This window comes from Furipterus horrens, unplaced genomic scaffold, assembly GCF_987537825.1.
Source record: "Furipterus horrens unplaced genomic scaffold, mFurHor1.1.pri manual_scaffold_2, whole genome shotgun sequence".
Lineage (NCBI taxonomy): Eukaryota > Metazoa > Chordata > Mammalia > Chiroptera > Furipteridae > Furipterus > Furipterus horrens.
Window position 1 is genome coordinate 122,153,586 of NW_028327172.1, and position 23,880 is coordinate 122,177,465.

A 23,880-nucleotide genomic window follows, 5' to 3' on the forward strand; every position below is an offset into this window, starting at 1 on the left:
AATCATCTGTCATCAAATACCATACTCTGCCTGTACATGTGGCAGTGATTGTGTGCTGTTGAGAATATTACATGTTAGTTATAATTTGAATATTTAATAGCTTTCATTTTTCAAAAGCCTACATGTATCACATTTTAAGAAAGATCAAATGCAAAACTGTGATGAATGCTGGCTACTATCTCCGGCACAGCTCTGCTGACAGCACTTAGGTCTTTGTGCTCCCACTACCCACCGCCCTGTTCGACCCCAGTCCCCACCCTCCACCCTTCCCTGCTTTCCCAGAAAGTCAAAGTTAAGTCTCAGAGCCACTCTTTCCAAAGGATCTTCAGTGCCTCATTGTGACTATGAAGTCAGGGAAGTCATCAGAGATTGAAGGAAAAATATAGGAGGATAAATTACTTCCCTAACCAGCAAGGATGATGGCCCAAAAAATGTTACAGAAATTGTGGCAAAATTTTGTTTTTTCGTTTATTCTCACAATTTTTCTTTGTATATTATGTAAGGGGTCACAGAATAATATACTTAATGGTCATGTCAGCATCTGGTACACATTTGGTGAATTACTATAATTTCATTGAGAAAACAAACCACAATGACGTGGCCCATGGGACTTGATACCTGCATGCAAAAATAAAGCACTTATCACACTCTCTATATATAAAGTTCAAAGACCTTGGAAGTGTTACGGGAGGACGACTGCTAATAGGTGCAGGATTTCTTTTTGGGATGATAAACGTGTTCTGGAATTAAGAGTGATGACTGCATAATTTTGTGAACATATTAAGAAACCTGAATTATACATTTTAAAAGGTGAATTTCATGGTATGTAAATTATATTTCAGTAAAAATATTGATGTAAAACCCCAAAACAAACAGCAACAATAAAACCCATGAAGTTGAATTGAGGCTCTTATTAAAATGTTGTACCTAGGTAGTCCTAACATTTAAGAGGAATATAAGTTAAAGATGAAAAAACACATTTTAGTTAAACTAAAGACAGTCAAAGATATACTCTATTTCAGTAATTTTAAGGTGCATTTTTTTCATATTTTTGAAATGAGGATGCATCTTATAACTGATGTGTCACAGTTTATTTGGTTACATTTTTCTTCCTTCATGGTACATAAAATTGTGATATGTTTATGATTCAACGCAGTATAGTACTTAAGTTTTAGAATAATGTGGCAGAGGCTGTTAGTTGTCCTTCAATATGTGTTTGCCTCTTCTTACTGATTTTTTTTTTTTCTTTTAAACCGGGTAAATAGCCACCCAGCCAAAGATTATATTCTTAGTTTTCCTTATAGCTAGGTGTGGCCCTATTTCAAAGTTCTGGCCAAGGTGTGTAAACAGAAGTAATATGTGCAACTTCTGGTTTTTGTCCTTAGAGAAGGGTGTGTTTCCTTCTCTTTCATCTTTTCTCTGCCCCCTCCCCCCATTTCTTTCCTTCCTTTCTTCCCCATCCCCTCCTCCTTCATTCCTTCCTTCTAAATTGCAGGTGTGAAGATGAGAGCTGGATAGCTGTCCTGATCCATGAGCTGAAAACGATGTATTGAGGATGGTAAAGCAATGATGAAAAACACCTGAGTTCTTGATAATTATGAAACAAATATGCTAGCCCTAGACTGAGAGAGAAATAAAGTTCTAATTTGTTTAAGTTGCTCTTATTTTGGGTGTCTCTGCTACAGAAGCTGAACAAATATTCTAATATACTTTCATTTTTCTGGAAGTAGACTATTATTACTTTTTTTCAGTGGGCTAAATTCTCCCTCTAAACACACACACAACTTCTCTGGGCCAAAAACGAGTTACCAAATGTAGCATTTAGTTATAGGGAATGCACTGTGAATAGCCTTTCACTTTTCATTATCATGAAAAGATGATTTCAGCCCACATTCAACCTATATTTCTAAATAATACCTTTGTTAGGACTGTCTGTTCAGTGCAATGGAAGACAGCTTTTTTAGTGCAAGTGAGATTTCTTGATAATGCTAAATCTACCTTGTCAGCTAAATTCCTGCGGCTTTGTGTTGCAGTGTGCTAAAAATACACGATTGGATTTCACTGTTAAGAAAATTCATTCAGCAATACATGTACAGTCAAGTTTGTTGCCTGGATAGTTGAACATGTGGGTCATGAGATTTTAAAAGCATGTCTCATGACAAAACTTTATGGAAATGTAACTCCGTGGAAGTCTTGTTCTGTCTCGGCATGGCAAGGCTGTGATGAGCTGCACGGGGAGCTGGCACCCCTCTGTCCTTTGACAGTCATCCTTTTGGTTCTTCATATTTGAGGAGATGGGACTGTGAGGAGGCCTGTTGGCTTGATCTTATTAATGCCACCATCTAGAATACAGATTCTTGGATATTTCATCTTCACAAGATGTGCTGCAAACTGAAAAAGGAAAGGGCCAATTTTAAGGAGAACATACAGAATTTGTATTTGTCCAATACCATTTTTTCCTCAAGTTGTGAAAAACAAAACTACTTTAATGATACTACTGCTGTCACTGTTGTATCACTGAATCATTAATTTGGTTTTTAATAAAAATTAATGTTGACTTCTTTATGCTATGAAATAAATGTGTCTCTTTAGTTCTCTTTTAAACTTGTTTGAAGAGGCAATACATATACATGTAACCAATTCAGATAGTGTAAAAGGGTAGAGAGGGAGAAGTAAATTACTCCTAACTCTGTTCTCAGTCTCCCTCTTGAAAGGTTAACATCCTATTTTTCATGTATGCGTCTGACAGTCAAAATATTCTCAAATCTATATTGAAAAAATTTTGATATTATTGTCATCTTGTTATTGTAATTCTGTGCACAATGTCCCAGAGAGGGCCTATAAACTGGTTGTAATATGTTTTTGGAGTGACCACAATGAACAGTTTGAGACCATAAGCTTGGAATAAATTTTAAGAACTGATCTGAGAAGAGAAGTCTTCCAGATGGCTAGCATAAAAAGAACTTTAGAGTTACTAAGACATATACATACCTCCCTGACCTGGCCCATGTCTACCCATTCAGGGTCACTGATTACCTTTCCATTTCTCGTACCTCACAATAAAGCACTTCTGAATTGCTTGTAATCCGTGATAGATGGGATCACTTTAGGAGCCAGAGCCTTTGGCTGTGCAGGTCGCCTGTGGTTGGGAGCATACTCCATTTTCCACCAGCTCCTGATCCCCCTTTATTTCCTTCTCAAAAGCACCCCACCTGCACTCCCACCTGCCTCATTTACTTATTTCCCCAATCAGCCACTTCCTTCTCTAGGAGCTAATTTCATTTAGGAGCCCCTCTCCTCAGCTCCCCAAATTTCTTGTGCAAATCCCTATCGTTGGCTTACCACACTCATTTAAATTCCTCAGTTAAGGGCTTGCTTCCTCTACCAAACTGTATACTTCCCTAGGATCGTGAACCTGTTTTGGGTCTTGTTATCCCTAGTGCTGGGCACATACAAGGGCTCAATATATGCTCACTGAACTGAAGTAAGTATGACAAATGACATATAACCTGGGGCAAAAGGATGAAGCAAAGAAGGATTTTTTCTTTGCTCTCTGGCCGTTCTATCCTGATTCCCTCCCCTTGGTGATGTCCTAGCCCTGCCCTTGGATGTTTGGGCCCTCATGTTCTTTCCAATTACTTCATCATAATCTGATCTCAGATCTTCCAAGAAAAATGACCAGTATCTGCTCACAGTGCTATTGCTTCTTGGGAGTATTTAAACTTAATAATTGGTAAAGTCTTAAGCCAGCAGTCTAGACTTCATGGTTCTAAAGGTTGAGCAGAGTGGTTTGGTCAAGATAAGTTCAAGACCTTAGAGATTCTGCTTTATTGATCTGGGGCTCAGGAATGTGGTGTGCTCTTTTTGTTTTTAACAAACACCGTCAGATGATTCTAAAGCAGGTAGTCCATGGACAATATTTAAAAAACATAATTTCTTAAGCTAAAGGATCAGCATGTAGGCTGAATAGATGTTGCTGGACTTGGATCTTAGCACTCTTCAAAACAACTCACATAAATGCATCTCAATACAGCTGACCCCACTTACCTTCTTCTCCACCGTTCTCTGCAGTGCCTTTACAGAGGTTCAAATGCCTGTTCACATTTCAGATCCTATACTCTTTAGAGCCAGAGGGTATCGTTAACAGTAATTAGTGTTGAAGAGAAATACTGCACCTGTATTTCAAAAGGTATCAAGTGATCTAGGATGCAAATGTGAGCTGTTCTTCATCCTGTTCTCCTCACTTACTTCTCTTTGAACCCCACTCCTTAAAAACGGAGGCACCAGGTTCATCTGCCCTGAGTCATGTGCCAGCAGCACTGTCTCTGGTACCATATGATTACTGAAACATGTAGCAATACAATTACTATTTAGGCCGGAATTCAAAGATAAACATATCATCACTCAAAAGGCTTTGTGAATAAGCAGTCTAAGTGTTTAGTACTTTCAAAACACTGTAGAAGTCAGAAAATGAGTAAGGAAGGACTTCTGTACATTTACCTAATGTCCCTAAACCATGCTGCTGAGCTGGAAAGAGGTCCCTCCCAGTATTACTGTAAGGAAGGACAGAACAGCCAGGCTGCTGCTGAGCTGGCAAATGGCGAAGGCAAAGCGGGCAGAACTGAGCACTTTGGAACACTCAGGGTGCTGCTGTGTCCAGGGTCTAAAAAGAACATTAGAAATGGAGTATAAGGACATAAGAAAAGTTTAGGTGCCTTGAAAGCAAAAAGCCAGGCTGTGCTTAAGTAAAGAAGAGCGAACATTGAATTTTCAGGTTCAAATTTTGAGTTGCGCTCCCCTGATCCTCTGCTGTGGTTCCAGTTATCCATGTTAAATACTGGCCCTGAACAGGGAGGACACTGCTTCACCTTTTCCACTCTTGTCATGGGAACAGCTCCTTTCTCCATCTTATCCATTTGTTCTTTCACTTATCGATCAAACGTCACTGAGCCCCTACTAAGCCCCAGGTGCTGTTCCAGGTTTTGCACTGCAGAGGAGCTAGTGGCAAGCACTATCAAGCAGCACAGGTGGCTATTACCAAAGAAGCTCAGGGACTTATGAATTTAACAGGGGTTAGAGGAGATGCTTCCCTGTCCATCCTCTTTAATTCCTGATGCCTGAAGGGCATGGGGACCCAGCTGTGACGGCCACATGCACTGGGCAGGTGATGTTCTCTGTGGCTCTAGGTTGATGGGTCAGGGAGGAAGCCAGGTCTGCGAATGTACAGGGTAGTTGCCACCTTGTGAAAAAGCCACATTGCTCACAGAGAAGGTACGTGGCAGACCGAGGAGGAGACCCAGGTGTGCAGAGTTCAGGGTTTCAACCTTCTTTTCCTCTCCACCAGGCAGGGCTTTGGCAGCTTTCATGAGGAAACAATACAGGGCACTGGACTTGGCTGATTAAGGTCCTAGCAGAGACTGCAAGCTGCAGCTTTGGGAGAGGCCTGACATCAAATGGAAGCCATGAACCTGGGCTTCCTGAGCAATACTACCCTTGGCGGAAGTGGCAGGCTATCATATTGGACCAATGCTTGTGAAGTCATCAGAATCATCAGGATGCTTTTAGTCAACAGCAATACTCAGGTCCACTCCACCCAAGTAATAAATAAGTTTCTCAGGATGAAGCTACAGGTTTCCGGGTGTTTTGCTTTTCTTTTTTCCTTCTAGGTGATTTTACTGTATGGCCAGCAATGAGAATAATGAGAATCATTTTATTAGATAATGGGATTCATTTGCTGGTCAGGTGTGTCTGGGATTTCAAACTGCAATTTCTATGGGTATAGTCCTGTGTGGAGAGTAAGTTTCTTACACTGAAGAGGCTAGCATGTTCGCAGGGGTGGAACTGGTGAGACCAAGTCCTGTGTGGAGAGAATGGAGTCCTCAAATGGCACAACCAGCTAAGACAGAGGGCCACATCCCATGTGGAGTTGGCAGGATCTGGTATTTGCTGGAATAGGGTTTTGGGACTCACAGACTGCAGGGCAGCTGTATTTCTTGTGGGTGGTACTCTCCGGGTCTATGAGTCTGTTTCAATTATGCTTATTCGTTTATTTAGTTTTTGAGTTCACATATGGTATTTGTCTTTCTCCATCTGACTTCTTTCATTTAACATAATACCCTCTAGTTTGCCCTGGCTGGTTTAGCTCAGTGGATTGAGCGTCGGCCTGCGAGCTAAGTGTCGCTGGTTCGATCTTCCAGTCAGGGTACATCAGAGAAGGAAAACTCTGACTCCAAAAAACCTCCGCTGCCTTGCGGCATACCTCTTCAGGGGAAAGGCTAAGGGAGTAAACCCCAACAGAAAATCCGGAGCCGGAGTCCCTAAGGCGGTTTGACGTTGTAGTCAACACCGGCAACTCCTGCGGCGCACCTGAAGCCAAGCTGTATCGACTCCGTCTTTCCCTTGGACCCTTCAGCTGCGAAGAGAGGGGGGTTCTGCTGCATGGGCAACAGCAGACCCTCCATATTACCCTGCCCAGGCTCTGTAGCTTCAGCGTCATCACAAGATGTCGATTCAACACGGGAGGAGACAGATACCATGTCACTCCCGAGTCGGACTGCACAGCCATTCTCGGCGGTGCAGATAGACTCTTAAGAAGCTACACCATCGTCTCTCGAGACGGACGGCTGCCGACGACGGTACTCCCATGTGGAGAGGCTAAAACTGCTGCATTTTTGTCATTCCTCTGGTTAGTAGATCTGTGTGGTACTCATTTAGGGCTTGGGTTGGCAAACCTCAAAACAGCTCTGTCTAGAAGTGGCGGGCTCTTGTGGGTGCCACTCCATCTTGTTTTCTCTCTTTATCTTGCTTCTTAGCTTTGGCTAAGAGGCTGGCATGTTTGTCAGAGGACGTCACGTTCTGCTGTAGCAGGAGAATGAGTGAAGGAAAGGGATTTGTGATCTGTCACAGAGCAGTGCAGATCACGAAGGCCAGAGAATGAAAACCTGTGAGGAAGTAAGGTTCGAGAGGAGCACACAGCAGTATCATGCTGTTTGTCACTAGGTGTCCTAGGACAAAGATCTTGGTCTCAGTGGGAAGCCAAGAAAACTGGGCTTCTGCCAATAAGCACACGGCAGGACAATTCATTTTCTTTTCTTTTTAAATATGTTATATTGATTTTGCTGTTACAGTTGTCCCAATTTCCCTTCCCTCTGCTTCCCTCCACCCGGTGGCCCCCCTCCCTCCAGTTGTCCCTCACTTTTAGTCCATGTCCATTGGTTGTGTGTATAGTTCTTCTCAGCTTCTTCCTGTCTACTTCACTCCTTCCTACTATGCTTCTTAATTCCTGTACCATCTCCCTCCCTTTCCCCCTTCCCCTCTCCCTGCTGACCTCCCCCCAGTATGTTCCCCACACCTATAGTTCTTTTCCCACTCTCGTTGCCTATTTAGTTTGCCTTTGTTTCGGTTCCCTGGCTTCTGTTGTTGGTTCTTCTGATGCAGTTTTCATTTTAATGTTCATAGTTTTGATCCTCCTTCTTCTAAACCAGTCCCTTTAACATCTCATATAACAGTGGTTTGGATCTGATGAGCTCCTTCAGTTTTACTTTGTCCTGGAAGCACTTTCTCTGCCCTTCTATTCTGAATGACAGCTTTGCTGGATAGAATAATCGTGGTTGTAGGTTTTTGTTTTTCCTTACTTTGAATATTTCTTGCCAGTCCCTTCTTGCCTGCAGAGTTTCTTTTGAGAAATCAGCTGACAGTCTTATTGGGATCCCATTGCATGTAATTCTCTTCTCTCTTGCTGCTTTTAAGATTCTCTCTTTATCCTTAATTTTTGACATTTTGATTATAATGTGTCTTGGAGTGGTTCTCCCTGAGTCCAGTTTTTCTGGAACTCTCTGTGCTTCCTGGACCTGTAAGTCTATTTCCTTCCCCAAGTTAGGGAAGTTCTGCTTCATTATTTTTTCACATAATTTTTCAATTTCTAGTTCTTCTTCTTCGCCCTTTGGCAATCCTATTATTCGAATGTTCAGTCTCTTATAGGTGTCCCAGAGGTTTCTGATCCTCTCCTCACTTTCCTTACTTTTTGTTTCCTCTTTCTGCACCGGTTGACTGTTTGTTCCTCCCCTATGTTCCGGTTTGTTGATTTGATCTCTGGATTTTATTTCCTCACCACTTGTCTCGTATGTGTTTTTGTTCATTTCAGTATGAGTAGCTTTCATTCCTTCCCTGTCTTGTTCTAAATCTTTTGTTAATTCTGTAAGCCACCTTATAACTATAGCTTTGAACTGAGCCTCTGAAAGGTTTCCTATTTGTTTGTCTGTCAGGTCCCGCATCTGCTGCCTGGTGAGCTGTGCCACGGGGATTTCAATTGTTGTCTGCTTCATCTGACAGATTTGTGTTTTGCTTTGCTTGCTGGGCAGGCTGTAGGGGTAGGAGCCCCATGTACTTGTCACTACCCGGCAACTGGTGGCAGTCCGCAACCTTTTTCGCGGCCATGTGATGCTTTGTGTGGGGACAGGGGTCCAAGATGGATTCCTGCCGTTATTCTCCACTGGGAGACTGGGATCCATCCCCCTGCCCTCTGGGCCTGTCTGTCCGAGGCAATGAGGGGCTGCCTTTCCCAGCATTGGGGTTTTGAGCTGCCGGGACTTGACTGCAGCCTGGATTGCTCCCACTGCCGCTATCCCTGCTGCTACCACAAACAGCGCCGCTCGACCTTTCCATTCTGGTTCCAATTTCGCCCCTCCTACCCGTCCAGAGAGCATTGCTGGTTTATAACTTCATACGTTGGGCTTCCATGTAGTTTTATTTTCTGGAATTTCTGGTTATCTTTTGCTCTGAGGTAGTTGTATTCCTTTCTAGTGGTAGAGAGAGACCGAACGTGTCTGTCTAAGCCTCCATCCAGTTCATTTTCTTGATGTGAATCTTTGGCCTTGTGAGTTTTAAGTTCACACTGGCGACTGAACAATTGGCATGAGTCGGCTAACATCCTGGTGAAGCTCATTCTGAGAAGTCTTTTTCTCTTTCCTTTTTTTTCTCTGCTCCTTCCCCCCCAAATAACTCTAAATTTTGCATATGGAAATATTGCTGTTGGTTGGACATGAAACTGAATAAAGGAATAGGCAATTAACCTGTAACTAGCAGCTGTAGTCATTTCATTTGTTTGATTTTATGGCTGTAAGGCTGATGTTATATTAGTCTTATGTGTCCTCTTGACCCTATGAAATACTAAAAATATGGCGCACATTTACTATTTGTCATACTGTGTGGGTGGGGCTAGGCTGATACTTCATGAAAACTATGGATCTACTTCTAAGGGTTGGCTCACCAACTCAGATATGCATATTTGAAACAAGAAATAGAAGATGGGGTGATTTCTCCATCTGGAGCACAGTGTAGCTTTGGGTTAGTATAACTCAAGTGCTATCTTGCCCTCATTATTTAAAAACTTCTGGGGTCATTAAAAAGGTCTTAATCATTTGAACTGCCCATCTCAGGGGTTCCAATCTATGGCAAAGATTAGTAGGAAGAGGTAGGGATGATATTTCTAATACTCTACTATCTCTTCCCTCCTTTACATAGCCAAGTATAATTTTGAGGTTTACTTCCTTAAAAGCACTATGTAAGTTTGTTTTCTTAAATAAACTACATAAAGTAATCCCTGTGCACTGTTGGTGGGAAAGTAAAACATGCAGCTACTATGGAAAATACTTGGAGATTCCTCAGAAAACAGAACTATCATATGAACCAACAATCCTTTTCTGGGTATATGTCCAAAGGAAATAAAATGTGGATCTTGAGGAGGTATCTGTACTCCCATGCTCGCTGTGGCATCATTCACCACAGTAAGATACAGAAACCACCTACATGTCCATTGACGGATGATGGATAAAGAAACTGTGCTATACACACACACACACCACACATACAATGGAATATTATTAACTTTAAAACAGGAAATCCTGCCATTTGTGACAATGTGGGTGAACCTGGAGGACATGATGTCAAGTGAAATAAGCCAGATATATGAAGAGAAATACTATATGATTTCACTAATATGTGGAATTAAAAATGGTCCAACTCACAGAAACAGAGTAGGACGGTGGTTGCTAGGAGCAAGGGCGGAGGGTGGAGACAGGTGGGTGTTGGTCAAAGGGCACAAAGTCTCAGTCACGCAAGACGAAAAAATTCTGGAGAGCTAACATACAGCATGGTGACTACAGCTATTAATTACATATAGCAGGTATAACAATATTGTATACTTAAAATGTGCTAAGAAAAAAAGAAAGAAAATGGTAATGATGCGGTGTCGAATATGTTAATTAGCTTGATTGTGGCAATCAATTCATAATGTATACACATATCAAAACAAAGTTGTACAATTTTAATGTACACAATTCCTATGTGTCAATTATACCTCATTAATGCAGCAAAGAGTACTGCATAAGGTGTGAAGCCAGTATTCATAGCAATAAAACAGTGGCTGCCTTACTTTCTTATTTTACTCACAGACGTTAAAGCAGCAGCAGGGCAAACCCAAAGAAGGTGAACACATGGTCAGTAACCATCTTACACCCTGCTACAGCTGCTTGTGGCAGGGAAGAAGCAGAACAGGTAATTCCAGGATGTTATATACTGGACTATGGTTAATTACGCAATAAGAAAAAAATGGAGTTTACAAAACAGGCATTATGTCGTCCAGGCTTTCTAATTCATGTTTATTTTAAGTATAACTATTTCAATGGTGTCTGGGATATTCAGAATCCATGCTATGGTGTATAGTTTTCTACTCTTGGAATCAATCTTTGAGATTAGGATATCTGACAGTGTTAAGATTTTATCCTGAAATATTTTAGTAGTTTGTATTACATAAAGGACTATATAAACAACTGTAGTGTACTAACGCAATGTGTTTTCTTGTTTTAATTTTCTGTTGCCTACCATCTCTGTATTTCATCTCTTCTAATTTTCTTTTTAATATTTTATTAAAATGTAAAAAAATGCATGAACACACACAATTAGATGCTATCACTGCATAGGTGTGCATATTCTGATTTTATTAAAATAAAAAGTTGAACTGCAAAGTCAAAAAAAAAAAAAAAAAAGAAAGAAGGAAACCAGACAAGAATGGTAACTAACACCCAGTTGCAATAATTATAAGTCACAGCCAACTAATTTATTTCCTTTATTCCACCACTTGTCTCAACCACACTTATTGTTTTACTGTAAATTCCAAAAATTCATTTAGTCCATAATTATGTGTCCTTGAAATAAAAGACTTTAAAAATATGTCTACGGTACCATTATCACATCTAGAAAATATTAGCAACAACCATTATAATTAAATATTCAGTAAGTGTTCAAATTTCCAATTACTTCACCAATATCATCTATTCATCCACCTATCATCCACTTACTTATATGTACAATCTGTGTATTTGCATCAGAATCCAAACAAAGTCCACACACTGATCTATAGGTTTGCGCTCTGTCTATTCCTTTCTTTGCAGGAAGGCTATTCCCTCTCAAATCCATTCCAATCAGACTTTTGTCTCCATCATTCCCCCCAAATACACTTATAAAGCTCAGCAACAACCTCCACTATGTCACATTGCCAAATCAAATTTTTAAGACTGGATTTGAATCTGACTTGACCCATCAGCATCATATGACATATTTGATCAGACCCTCCTCCTCTTTTCACAACTCTCTCCCATTGGCCTTCAGTATAGCAACCTCTCCTAGTTCTCCTACCTTTCTAGCTGGTCTTCACAGTCTCTTCTGGTGGATGTTCCTTGTCTTTCTGACTTCTACCCCATGCCTGTCTTCTGACTCTTTCTTCTCTCGCTCTACATTCATCCCCTAAGCGATTTCATCTAGTCCTATGGGTTTTAAGTCCCATCTGTACACTGATGACTTTAAATTTACAGCTTTAGCCTTTTCCCTGAATTCTAAACTCATGAATCTGTCTGCTTCCTCAATATCTCTGCTTACACATCTAACACGCTTCTCAGCCTTCAAATTATGTATCAAATTATATACATAATTTTCAAAAGAGAACACTTGACTTCTACCTTACGTTCACCTCTAAATTTCTTCTGAAGCCTTCGCCATTTCAGGAAATGGCAATTCCTTTTTTCCAGTTGTTTAAGCAATAAAACCAGATTTACATTAGTTTCTTTTTTCCCTCTATTCCATCTTAGAATCTGATCACTTTTTACCACCTCTACTACTGCCATACTAGCCCAAGCCACCATTATTTCTCATCTAGATTATTCCACATATTATCCTAACTGCTCTCTTCTGCTTCCACCCTTGTCTCAGTTCACCACACAACGTGAGCGATCCTTTAAAAATGTTAAGTCAGATTATATAACCCTTCTTATTAAAGCACTTCGATAGTCTCTTATTTTATTCAGAATATAATCTAAAAATTTTAGCATGGTATATGAGGTCTTACATGATTTGTAAATCTGCAAACCCCTCCCCCACTCTCAACCTCCCTAATCTCCTCTATTGATTAAGCTACCATTGCCTCTTACTTAGATTATTGCAATAACTTCTTGTCTGATTGCTTCTATCCTCACCCCTGCAGAAGTTCCCTGCATGGCAAACAGAAGGATTCTCTTAAAATAAAAGTCAGATAATATAAAACTCTTTGTTCCCCATGTTCTAGTGGCTTTCTATCTCACTCAGAATAATGGTTTCTATGATCACCTTATAAATAAAATAAGCCACCAGTACTTTTTCCCCCATTCTACCTTATTTTTCACTTCAGTGTTTATAACCACTTGACATATGTATTTATTGAGCATCTCTCACAATATATTGTAAGCTCCTTGAAATCAGGGATTTTGTTTTACTTATTACTGTTTCTACAATGTCAAGAACAGTGCCCAGGATATAGTGTTTGCTCTGTTATCTGCTGAATAATTGATTAATTCATTCAACAATAGTTTTTGAGAGTTTACTGTGTGCCAGGCACTATGGTGGGCGCTGCACTGGTTAAGCTTCCTTACTGCCAATGGAGGAGGTAGAAAGGATTTTAGGGCAAATAATGAGGAAACTATCTAATTGGTTCTGGTAAAAGTCAAATGACATTTTACTTTGTCCTTTGCTATCAGGGCATTCACTTGACTCTTTTGAGTTGAAAGAAGTTTTTGTTAATCCTAACCCAAGGATGTGATTATTGACTTGAGAGAGAGTAAGGGGGTGGGGGAGGAATACACTAATGTGAGAGAGGAACATAGATTAGTTGCCTCCTGTATGCACCCTGACTGGGGATTGAATCCTCATAACCTAGGTATGTGCCCTGATTGGGGATTGAACCGGCAACTTTTTGGTGTATGAACGATGCTCCAACCAACTGAGCAACCCGGCCAGGGCAAGGTAAAATGATTTTATAAAATGATATCTTTTAAAAGTCATCTGTACAAAAACACACGTATAATAAAAAGTATTGATAATGTTTATAAATATAGAAGCAATAAAATAAGAATAATAATAAAGATGGTAAGTTTAATGTGGAAGTCCACAGAGCAGTCAATGAGAGTTAATATCCTCAGTTCATTTCCACAGTTAAGGAGCTGAAGTACCTGAAAGAACCTGAAGAGGAGGAGTGAAACTTTCACTGTCTGCTCTTGGGTTCCATGCCGACTCCTTAGCCCCTGTTCTCTTAACGAGTTTTGTAATTTTTTTTCATGGTATGTGGACCACTCAGGACGTATGTAAAAATGTTTATATTTTCATGTGCAGTAATAAATTTCTCTTCTTTTGTTTCTTTTATTTCACTCTGTTATGTGTAATTCTAAAAATATGTCATGCGAAAGAAAAGGAAGAGGATTAAAAAATTTTTAAGTATATTTTTGAATAGAAATGACCAGAAAAACAAATGTTTCTCAAAGGCACATGATAGTTCAGCATAATATAAGTCAATGCAAGTTCTTCTCCATTGTTTGCTTTGTTAATGTCCCAATAACAGACACTCTTCTCACATGTCAAATGTGTTTTCCTTTCCTTCCTCTTCCATTTTCCTTTGATCTCCTGTTTTCTTTGTTGATCTTCTCTACCAATCACACTAAAGCAATTTTTTCTTATTTATTATCTAGGTTATAATGGAATAATGCATTTATAAGCTTTTAAATTTAATTATAAGAAAGGAAGACCCCACAATTTCTCTGTATTGTAGAACACTGTTTATTTCGTAAGTGAAGGATTCTATATATACACATTTAGTTTTAACTCTGCTTTGAATGCTAGTCTGAACCTCTAAATGCTTGACTGACATTAAGCACTTCGAGCTCAGTATGTCCTAAATTCATTGCATTCCCTACAAATCTACTTTATTTTCCTCTTCTTTATCTCTGTTAAAGGTATCAGCAACATCCCCGAAAACCCACCCAGGAAAACTTAAGGTTATTTTTGACTTAAAAAAAAAAAACAAAAACTAAACAAACAAACAAAAGCAAATCACAAACAAACAAAAAATACCCTCCTGTGGCCCCACATTCAATTAGGCTCAAAGCAGTGCCAATTTCCTCTGTGATTTGTCTTGGATCTGTTCCTTCTCTCCATTCCTCTGCTCCTACTCCATTCTAGACCCCGATTACTCTTTAACTACTTAAGTGTCTCTTGTGTTTTTAGGTTTCCCCTTTCCAATTTACCTGGCTCTTTGCTGCTTGCATGGTAACATTATAAAAAACTCTCAGGAAATCCCAAGGCCATAGTCACTGTTGTATAAAGATTCTGTCTCCTTCTTATGTTTACTGCCCTTAAGCCAGGTGAGTCAAGGCCTATGGCTCCCTTCCAAGGAATAGCTTGCTTATCTACAGTCAGTAAGAACAATATTTAGTACCTAAAAGCTCTTACTGAAAGTTTCAGTAAGAAACCTTCAAATATCATCAAATATTTTGACAGTATTAGGTCTAAAGTTTCTTTGCATTTGAGGACAAAAGAAATTCTTTATTTTAGAATTATACTTGCTTATTCCTTATATAAATACATACAATTATTTATACTTAAATTAATGATTAATGAGAAAGTTGTCCATTAGTGTTAAATGAGGTGAGGGAAGACAGTGACAGGATAAGATTAGATGCTTTGAATCACATAATAAAGCAGGGAGGCCATTTCCCTAATATCCTTTTGAAAGTTGAAAAGCTTTGGTTATCAGCCTCAGACGAAACCCCTCTGTCCTCTGTTCCCTAATGCCACCTGAGTTTGCTAACACTGGGGGCTTAGGAACTATTTAGAGAGTGGGAAATGTCAAGCTGTGACAGAAGGTCAACATAAAGATATAACCTGGGAAGAATCTGACATTGAAATAGACTGGAAATATAGGGAGTATGAAATTCTTATACTAGTTTCTAGTTCTTGGTGTTTTAAATTTTCTGTTTTGCTGGGATAGAGGGCAAAAGAAAGAGAAAACACTTCACAAATAGTTTTCCAAGTGACTTTATAAAATACTGCTGATTGTGTCACTTTCCTTCTTAAAAAACATTTAATAGCTCCCCACTGCTAAAATGTAAAGTACTTAACATAACATGCAAGGCCTCTAAAACCAAACTCTCCACCTTCCTGGAAATACCCTTATCTACAGTTAAAATGCTTTTCAGAGAAGCCCTCGCTTTCCCATCGGCATGCGTTGTTTCCTGGGCCTGGAATGCTCCCTCCTCACTGGGGTCCTTCTCCTAACACTTCTCTTTACTGAAATTCTACCCACGATTCACGGTGTAGGTCTGGCATCACCTTCTCTGTGAAGCTTTAGGAATCCCTCATTTAACTGTAAGAAATGTCTTCCTTCTCAAGGATTTTCTAGAACTTTATAATTTAATATAGCACGTGCCACATTCTCCTTGAGTTTTAATCAGTTGTATACATGTCTTACTAATTAGACTGAAAGTTTTATGAGGGCAAGGGACTGTCCTTCTCAAATCTGTTACCTCATAACACTTTCCATCATCTAGGCACTGAATGTTCGGTGTCTTGAATTAATCTAGTAGTTGATATTAATATTTTTTCTTTTGCCTTTCTCTTTTTACCAATTTCTGCAAATGCACTGTTGACAGTAAACTGCTATTTTCCATATGTTTATTTATTAACTTAGTCATTAACTGCTTACTATTTGAAAGGCCCCATGCTTGGGTCTGGGTATACAACAATAAATACAATCTAACCCCTGTCCTTAGTGAGCTTGGAATTTAGCCAGAGATGCAGATGAGGGAACAGCATTTACAATGCCATTTGATAAATGCTACACAGAACCATCATTATGGCTGTGCAAACTGCACTTTGTATGAGGGAACCTGGGAAAGGGGTAAGTGGAGCATGAAATGTAGCCCATCCTTTCTCCAAGCTTTGTGCCCTTACACGGTGCTGTGTGCTCCTAAAGGGAGGATGGAATTTTATGTAATGTACACAGAAACTTTACATATGGTAGCAGTCCCAATGACATTATAAGAGTAAGTAAAACATTTTCTATGAGCTCCTGGGAAGGTACTTAGTTCCAAACTTGAGGAGTTAAGAAAGAGTTCCATGAAGAAATGTTATAGAAACAGCCTTTCAAGACAAATGGGAGTTACCCAGTTGAACGGAAGTGGGAAGAATGCTCCAAATAGAGAGAATTATAAAAAGACAATATATAGGGAATTATAAGTAGCTAATTATGGCTGGAATCTAAGAGGGTGAGAGAAGCAGTGAAGGATGAGTCTGGAAAACAAAGCGGAGTCTGGATCCTGAAGAGCCCTATAAACCAAGATTAGGGCTTGAATTTTATTTTGAAGGCAATGGGACTTCACAGAGGCATTTTGACAATGATTAGATTTACATTTCAAAAAGTTCAGTCTGGTGTGGGGGACAACTGGAAGAAGGAAGGGGACTGCAGGCAGGGACAATGTAAAGCTGCAGATAGGCATGTCATATAAGTGACTTGAATGAAGACAACTGGGTAGAGAGGATGAGAGAATTTCAGGCCTAATTAACAGTGTGGAGACAAACAATAATTTTCCATATAATTTGTTGCCATTAGTCAAGAAGGTGAGATAATTCACTATTTGAATCCAACAATTCAGGTGCTATGGAGGGAAGTGTAGGAACTCTGTAGTTAGCATAGGTTTGAATCAGGGTTCTATCACTGATTAGCTGTGGGATCCTGGGTAAGTCACTTAGCTTTTTGGGCTTAGTTTCTACACCTGCTAAGTGTGTAATAATAATACACTTGAATGGTACACTTGAAGCATTTTTGGGAGGATTAAATTAGATAGCACTTGTTTAAGTGCTTGAGTCAGAGTAACTATTATAAACTAGTTTCCTCCTTTCCTTTCTTCTTCCTCTTTTATAGGAGAACTGTTTATACCTTACAATTGTATAGATTCAGACTTAAAAGGCAGACGTGTCTCCAATTTAGAGAAATCAGTGTTCATGTGAACTCTTTATAATGGAACAGTAATTTATATTAGTGACGCTTATCATTTACTGGATCACATATGTTTTTGGCAGGTGAAAGCTATAGATCTATTCTCTCTCAAAAAAAGGCAAATACGCACAATACTATATATATAATTTCAATTAGTTCAAAGACCTTCTAAAACTCATGATGAACTGTAGGTTAAAAAGTTTTCCTTTAAACTAATTCAATTAATTTTAAAATTTATGATGGTTTATTGTGACCTAGTGTTTATGCATATGGCAACTGGAATCTTCCTGTAGATTTACAGATTAGGGTTAGGTTATACTGTCAAACAGTCCTCTCAGGAATGGCTACCTGGAACTTTTTTTAAGCTCACATTAAAAAATAAAAATAAGAGAACACATTTTTAGATATGACCTAAAATTTGTTTGAAAATAGTTCTTATCCTAATGAAAAAAGTATACTGGCTCATATTAGAAGATAAGCCTCTTCTGATAAAATTGCATCATTTAATATCATCATGTATCAGGAGATCTAAAGAGCTTTTTGTACATTTTCCTTTGATCTGTGACATTTGGGACTAGAATTTCAGCAATAATCATTCATTAACTTCTATTTACACTAGACAACAGAACAGTAAACGCATACCTTGTCCAATCTACTAGTCATATTCCACAGTATACTATGCTCTGAAAAGAATGTATACAATAAAGATTTAGATTCAAAACATTTATGGCTGTGATGGATCACAGCCAGGTTCCAACCTCTGTAAGGTCAAGTGGGAGGGCGACTATGGTTAGTTTTCATTCAGCCACAAACATTCCTGTGGTAAGGAGTAATTAATTAAATGGTGGGCTGTGGAGGGCAGAGTGGGTATGTAGAATAACACATAATGAGACAAAATAACTTTTATCCTATGATAGGTCACGAATATAGGTGCCAGCCAGTATGAGATTCAGATGATGACTTGGCGGTTTTTCCAGGAAATTGGAAACAAACTCCCCCTGTCTTTTAAAAAACTGCTTGTACACAAAACACATTTAGTAAACATGTTAAAAACCAGACAACCAAAGTCTGGATAGGTATTTTAAAGTTCCCTTTACTGCAGCTCCTACCTTATTACTTCACATAACTTTTGAAAAACTATGAGACTAGGGACTCTATGGGACAGATTTTCTTTCAGTTTATGGGTCTTTTAAAGTAAGTTATCCTCCATCACTTAACAAACAGAGTTATACAAGAGAATTTTACTGTAAGCCTCATATGATGTCTCCTGTGCTCAAGTTGCATAAATATGTAAAATGTTTCCTTATAATCAGACATAAACCCACAGACCAAAACACTTGCTGACAAGAAGACAAGAAAAAGCCAGGAAGAAAGCCAAGTTTAACCATAGCCAGTGCTTATAGGTCTAACAAGATGGAGAAAGAATTCCTCGCATATTTGGAACTCAAAAAGGAGACTGACTTCGCATTCTTTATCAAAATGCTAAAAGAGGCCTAATACATTTTCTGACAGGTAAAAGATCTCACACAAAGTGGCTTAAAAGTATCATATTAATCTGAAGAACTAGGCAGATACTATCTGGAGCCAGAGAAGTTTACCGTAGAGACAACACACACACTTGACTGGTTTAAAGTGTTTTCAGAGTCATTTGGTCCCCTTTGAGCACATAGCAGGTCCCATGCCTGAGACCAAAGGCTAGAGGAAGAGCTTGAGCAAAGAGAGGAAGGAGACAGGGCTAGAGAGAGAGAAAGGGACTGGCATAAGGTAATGGCTATCAGTGATCATCACGATATCATAGAACTTGGCTTGGCTGGGTTAGGGAGTCAGGAAGTAATGGGGTGAGGCGAGGGGGTGGAAGCCTCATATTACTGCAGTGCAAACAACTTCCAACCCCCAATCCAAACAGCAAATAACCTTGGTCTCTGGGGGGTGTACATGAACACAATTGGACTATTATCTTATTCTTAAAAATAGCTTCAATGGCATGCTTTACTTATTATAAATCTGATTATTTTCAGTTTAACATGATACCACATTTTAAATTTAATCCTTACATGCCACGCGTAAAAAGAATCAGGCACTCACTGTTAAGTTACAGATTCTCCATAAAAATTTTCTCCTGTCTAGGTTTCTGAATCAAATGTTAATCAGAAATATATGTTTTGTTCTTTTCTATTTTGGGGGAGGGGGTTAGCTTCGTTTTGTTTTAAAGGGAAGTAACAGCACACATGATTTATTATTTGCCATTGGCTTTTATGTTCTCAGAGAAATATTTCTTTTGATGACAAAAAAGTACTGATTTAATGCCAAGAATGTAACATTTTAAGGGTAAAATGAGCTGTTCCTAATATTTTCCAAAGGACTGACAAGACACAGTAAAATTCCAAGATTCCTTCAAATTTTTTTCTGAGATAACCGATTGAATGTGATACACTGGCATGGAAGAAATCTTAGTGGTCAGATAACCACAAAATATCATCTTAGATAGAGAGCAATTATATTTAAAGTCTCATGAGCTTCAGTGGCTAACACAGCTATATGATGTTTACAGTTTTTCTTAAGGACTCAGTAAAGGTAGAGAAACACTAACTGGAGTTTCATTCTGTTCTGGTTTGTATTGTTGACTATTTTTCAGTCTGAGATCTGCCACTAGCTTTAGACATGGATCCTATAGGTGAGAAAAAATAACCCAATTAAGACATTAAAGCTTGCTATGTTAAATCATTATTCTTGCTAAATATTATAATTTATTTCTAGGAAAGAGGTGGATTCGTGATGTTTTGCCAAGCTGAGATATATGAGACTTTGACCTTAGGTTGGTAGTGTAAGTAACAAGTTGTTATGAGTATGAAAAACAAACCACACATTTCACCCAACAAAATATTTAATTAATGTTAAAAATCAAAATTCCCTTTAAATCTGAGTAATCTGCTCAAGAAACCCCTTCCTGTGGGTTAATTTAATCCATGATATGGGAAGTAGAGTATGCCTGCCTCCCCCATTGATCTGACTAGTTATTGTCTTCTCAGATTTATATACTTGCTCTCTGAGATTAATTCAGCACATTTCAGTTTTGTAAGAGAAATCTTTCATGGGGCTTTCTGTATATATCATACTGGCATGTAGGATCTATGCCTGGAAAATCTAATGCCAGTTCAGCAATCACAGATGCAGTTTCTCATGTGTGTTTTAAAAAGATGATTGTCTGCAGTGAGACAAGAGTAAGACCTTACCATGTTTTCCATTTAAAATGTGACTCAAAGCTTGAATTGACTTTACCCTTGTTTTGATACACAGGTCTTCCTACTTCCATCAACCCTATCAGCAGATGCAGTCTATATTTGTTTGCCTTGTCAAATGAACCTTGGCCATGCAGCAGCAAGGATCAGCACAAAATGTGATCCACCCTTGCAGCAATAGTACACCTTTCAGAATTAGGGTTCCACACTTGGGATGATCTGATTTTCCTTGATACTGACATATCCTGTTCACAAAATATCTGGATATGCTTGAGTATTAAATAGCTCACTGCTTTACTTTAACCTGTTGGGTAAGGCAAATTAAAGACTAACTGGCGCGTGACCTTTACTAGGATTTAACGCTGGCACAGAGAAAAATCTACATGGGACCTTAATTAAACTAATATCTTTGTAGTCCTCCTTTTTTGCCCTCTTGGGGAAAAAACAATGTTTCTTCTCTATAAGAAATGGCAGATTCCAAAGGTCTTCTGATATATTTAATGTGGAAGCTAGGCTAAATATAAAAGCTCTATGAAGTGGTAATTCTAAAGAAACCATTTCAGAGCAATAAATTGTTAATTGGTTGTAATTACAGGAAACAGTTAATGAAAACATAATTAAAACGGTGTCATATATCTTTTGATTATAGTTATTCATGTACATGAATTAGCAGTATTTCTCAGATCTGTTATGTTTTCTATGCGATTTTATACAATATATTCAATACATCTGACCATTGTAATTCCTCCACATTTCTATTATAAAAGACACTCTGGTCCTAACTTGTATGTCAAATGGGTGATTTAATAGTGTCATATACCAGACAAGTGGTTAATTCATTCCTTTTTGCAGTTGTTCAGTGATATTTTGCTCCTTGTTAAATTCAATATTGAGAGCTTTTTCTTTTGAGTTATACTCTATTTTATTTAATATTTTCATATACTGGATTTTCAGTCTAGCTCTTTTATCAGTTCTTCACAGAAGATGTAAAACCAGAAAAACTTACAATCAGGGCCTACTGTTTGCAAACAAAAAATTCCCAAGACCAAATATGAGTCTGACATGAAAATCCTAACACACATTTACAAAGATAATTGGTAACTGCACTGATTTGAACCAGCACCTCTGCTTCCTTCCATGGCATTCAACTCTGGCTTTCTCAGTCTTCTTAAAGTAGGGGTCTGCCAGCTGCCAGCTGCAATGCACTTAGTTTAACTTAGAAGAAAAGCTGCTACTTGTTCAAAAATTAGTTTTTCTGTTTGTTTGCTTTTGCATTAAAAAAATATGCATAGGAGAAAAAGTTGAGACCTAATCAGAATAGTGTGGAACAGTTGTTTGTATTGAAAATAATGCAATACTTAATAAATAATACAAGAATAAACTCTGTTTCACATACTAACAACTTAAACCTACTTTTTATCCACCCTGTATATTGTATGTATATACCACATTTTGTTTATTCATTCATCTGTTGATAGACTTAGGTTGTTCCCACCTTTTGACTATTATAAATAATGCTGCTATGAACAATGGCGGACAAGTATCTGAGTTCTTGTTTTCAGTTCTTTTGGGTATTTACCTAAGAGTGAAATTGATGGCATATGATAATTTATGCTTGCATTTTGAAGGAATTGCCAAACTGTTAAACAATTTTCCACAGAAGCTGCATTATTTTACATCCCCCTTAGCCATGCACAGGGATGGAGGGCAGTCTAATTTCTCCATGTCCTTGTCAACACTTGGGTGTAACACTGTGGTTTTGATCTGCATTTCCCTACTGATAAATGATGTTAGGTATCTTTTCATGTGCTTTTTGGTCATTTGTATACCTTCAGAGAAATCTCTAAAATGTTTAAAGATTTTCCCATTTACAAATTTGTCTTTCTGTTGTTGAGCTGTTGGAATTGTAAATGAGTAGATATATAACTGATCTTTGTGTGTTGACTTTGCATTCTGATATCAAATAATTATTAGATATATAATTTACAAATATTTTCTCTCACTTTGTGGCTGATAAGGATTGTTGGCTACCACCAGAAGCTGGGAACAGCTTAGGAAAGATTTTACCCAGAGTCACAGAGGGAGCACGGTCCTGCTGATGCCTTGACTTTAGACTCACAGCCTCCACAACTATGAGAAAATAAAGTTCTGTTGTTTTAAGCCACCAGGTTGGGTTACCTTTTACCGCAGTCCTGGAAAATTAACATACATTCCAATTTGATACCTTTTACTTTTTCATGCCTAATTGCTCTGACTAGAATTACTACTGATCCTTTTGAGACTCTTCCAACAAACTGAAGAGAAGGGAACACTTCCTAACCCATGCTATCAGGCTAGCATTATTCTTATACCAAAGCCAGATACAGACATAAGAAAACTACAAACAAATATTCCTGATGAATATTGATGTAAAAATCCTCAACAAAATACTAGCAATCTAAATTTAGGAGCATATTAAAGTATTATAGACCATGACTAAGTAGAATTTAAACTAGGAATGCAAGGGTAGTTAAACATGAAAATAAATCAGTATAATACACCACATTCATATAAAAAAGGGAACAAAACTTATAATCATCTCAATTGAAGCAATAAAAAGGCATTTGACAAAATTCAGCATCACTCCCTGATCAAAACATTTAATAAACAAAGTAGATTAAAAAAAATTTTACTCAACATGACAAAAGCTATAATGAAAAAATCCAACTAACAATACTCAATGGTGAAAGACGGAAAGCTTTTCCCCTGAGGTCAGGAAGAAGACAAGGATGCCTGCTTTTGCAACTTTATTCAATAAGAGTTTCTACTTGTTTTTGATGTTTCTGTAGAGGAAGGAAATATCAGAGCTGCCTACTCTACTATTTTGCTGATTTACTTCCAAACTCGAGAATTTTTATATTATCATCATATGTAATATAGAACTTAAAACTCACATATGTGCAAATAATAATACTGAAAAATAAAATTATTATTTAACAAATTACATCAAAATGATTTAAGGTACCATGGATTTAATTCTAAGATGTTCTCACATACTTAAAATTGCACATTAGTCATTAACTGTACTGACTTTTTCTGAAATAAATGTATTTAGATCATTCCCTGTCAGACACTAGATATAGTTATATAAAAGAGAAGTGAGAGATTTGTAAGTTATAACTAATAGTCAATGAAACTTTATCATCAAGGATGACCTTTATTTATTGTGAAAAGCCAGTGGTACCATTAGCCCTGTACTTGTGAGATAAAAATGGTCTATGACCTAAAGTATAAAAGCTCTCACCTGAC

At 38.3% G+C, this 23,880-nt stretch overlaps 1 protein-coding gene across 2 annotated transcripts in view; it reads right to left on the minus strand.

Annotated features, from left to right (window-relative positions):
- Positions 1–454: 454 nt before the first annotated feature.
- Positions 455–23,880, minus strand: part of TBCK (TBC1 domain containing kinase) — a 174,089-nt gene continuing 150,663 nt past the window's right edge. Inside the window, exon 25 of one of the 2 annotated variants that reach the window (XM_090266382.1) lies at positions 455–2,391. In XM_090266382.1, the coding sequence (XP_090122508.1) occupies positions 2,281–2,391 (111 nt within the window). In that variant the 3' untranslated portion in view covers positions 455–2,280. Of the gene's footprint in view, positions 2,392–13,853; positions 14,045–23,880 lie in introns of those variants that run through there. The other variant, XM_090266383.1, reaches the window with a different exon arrangement.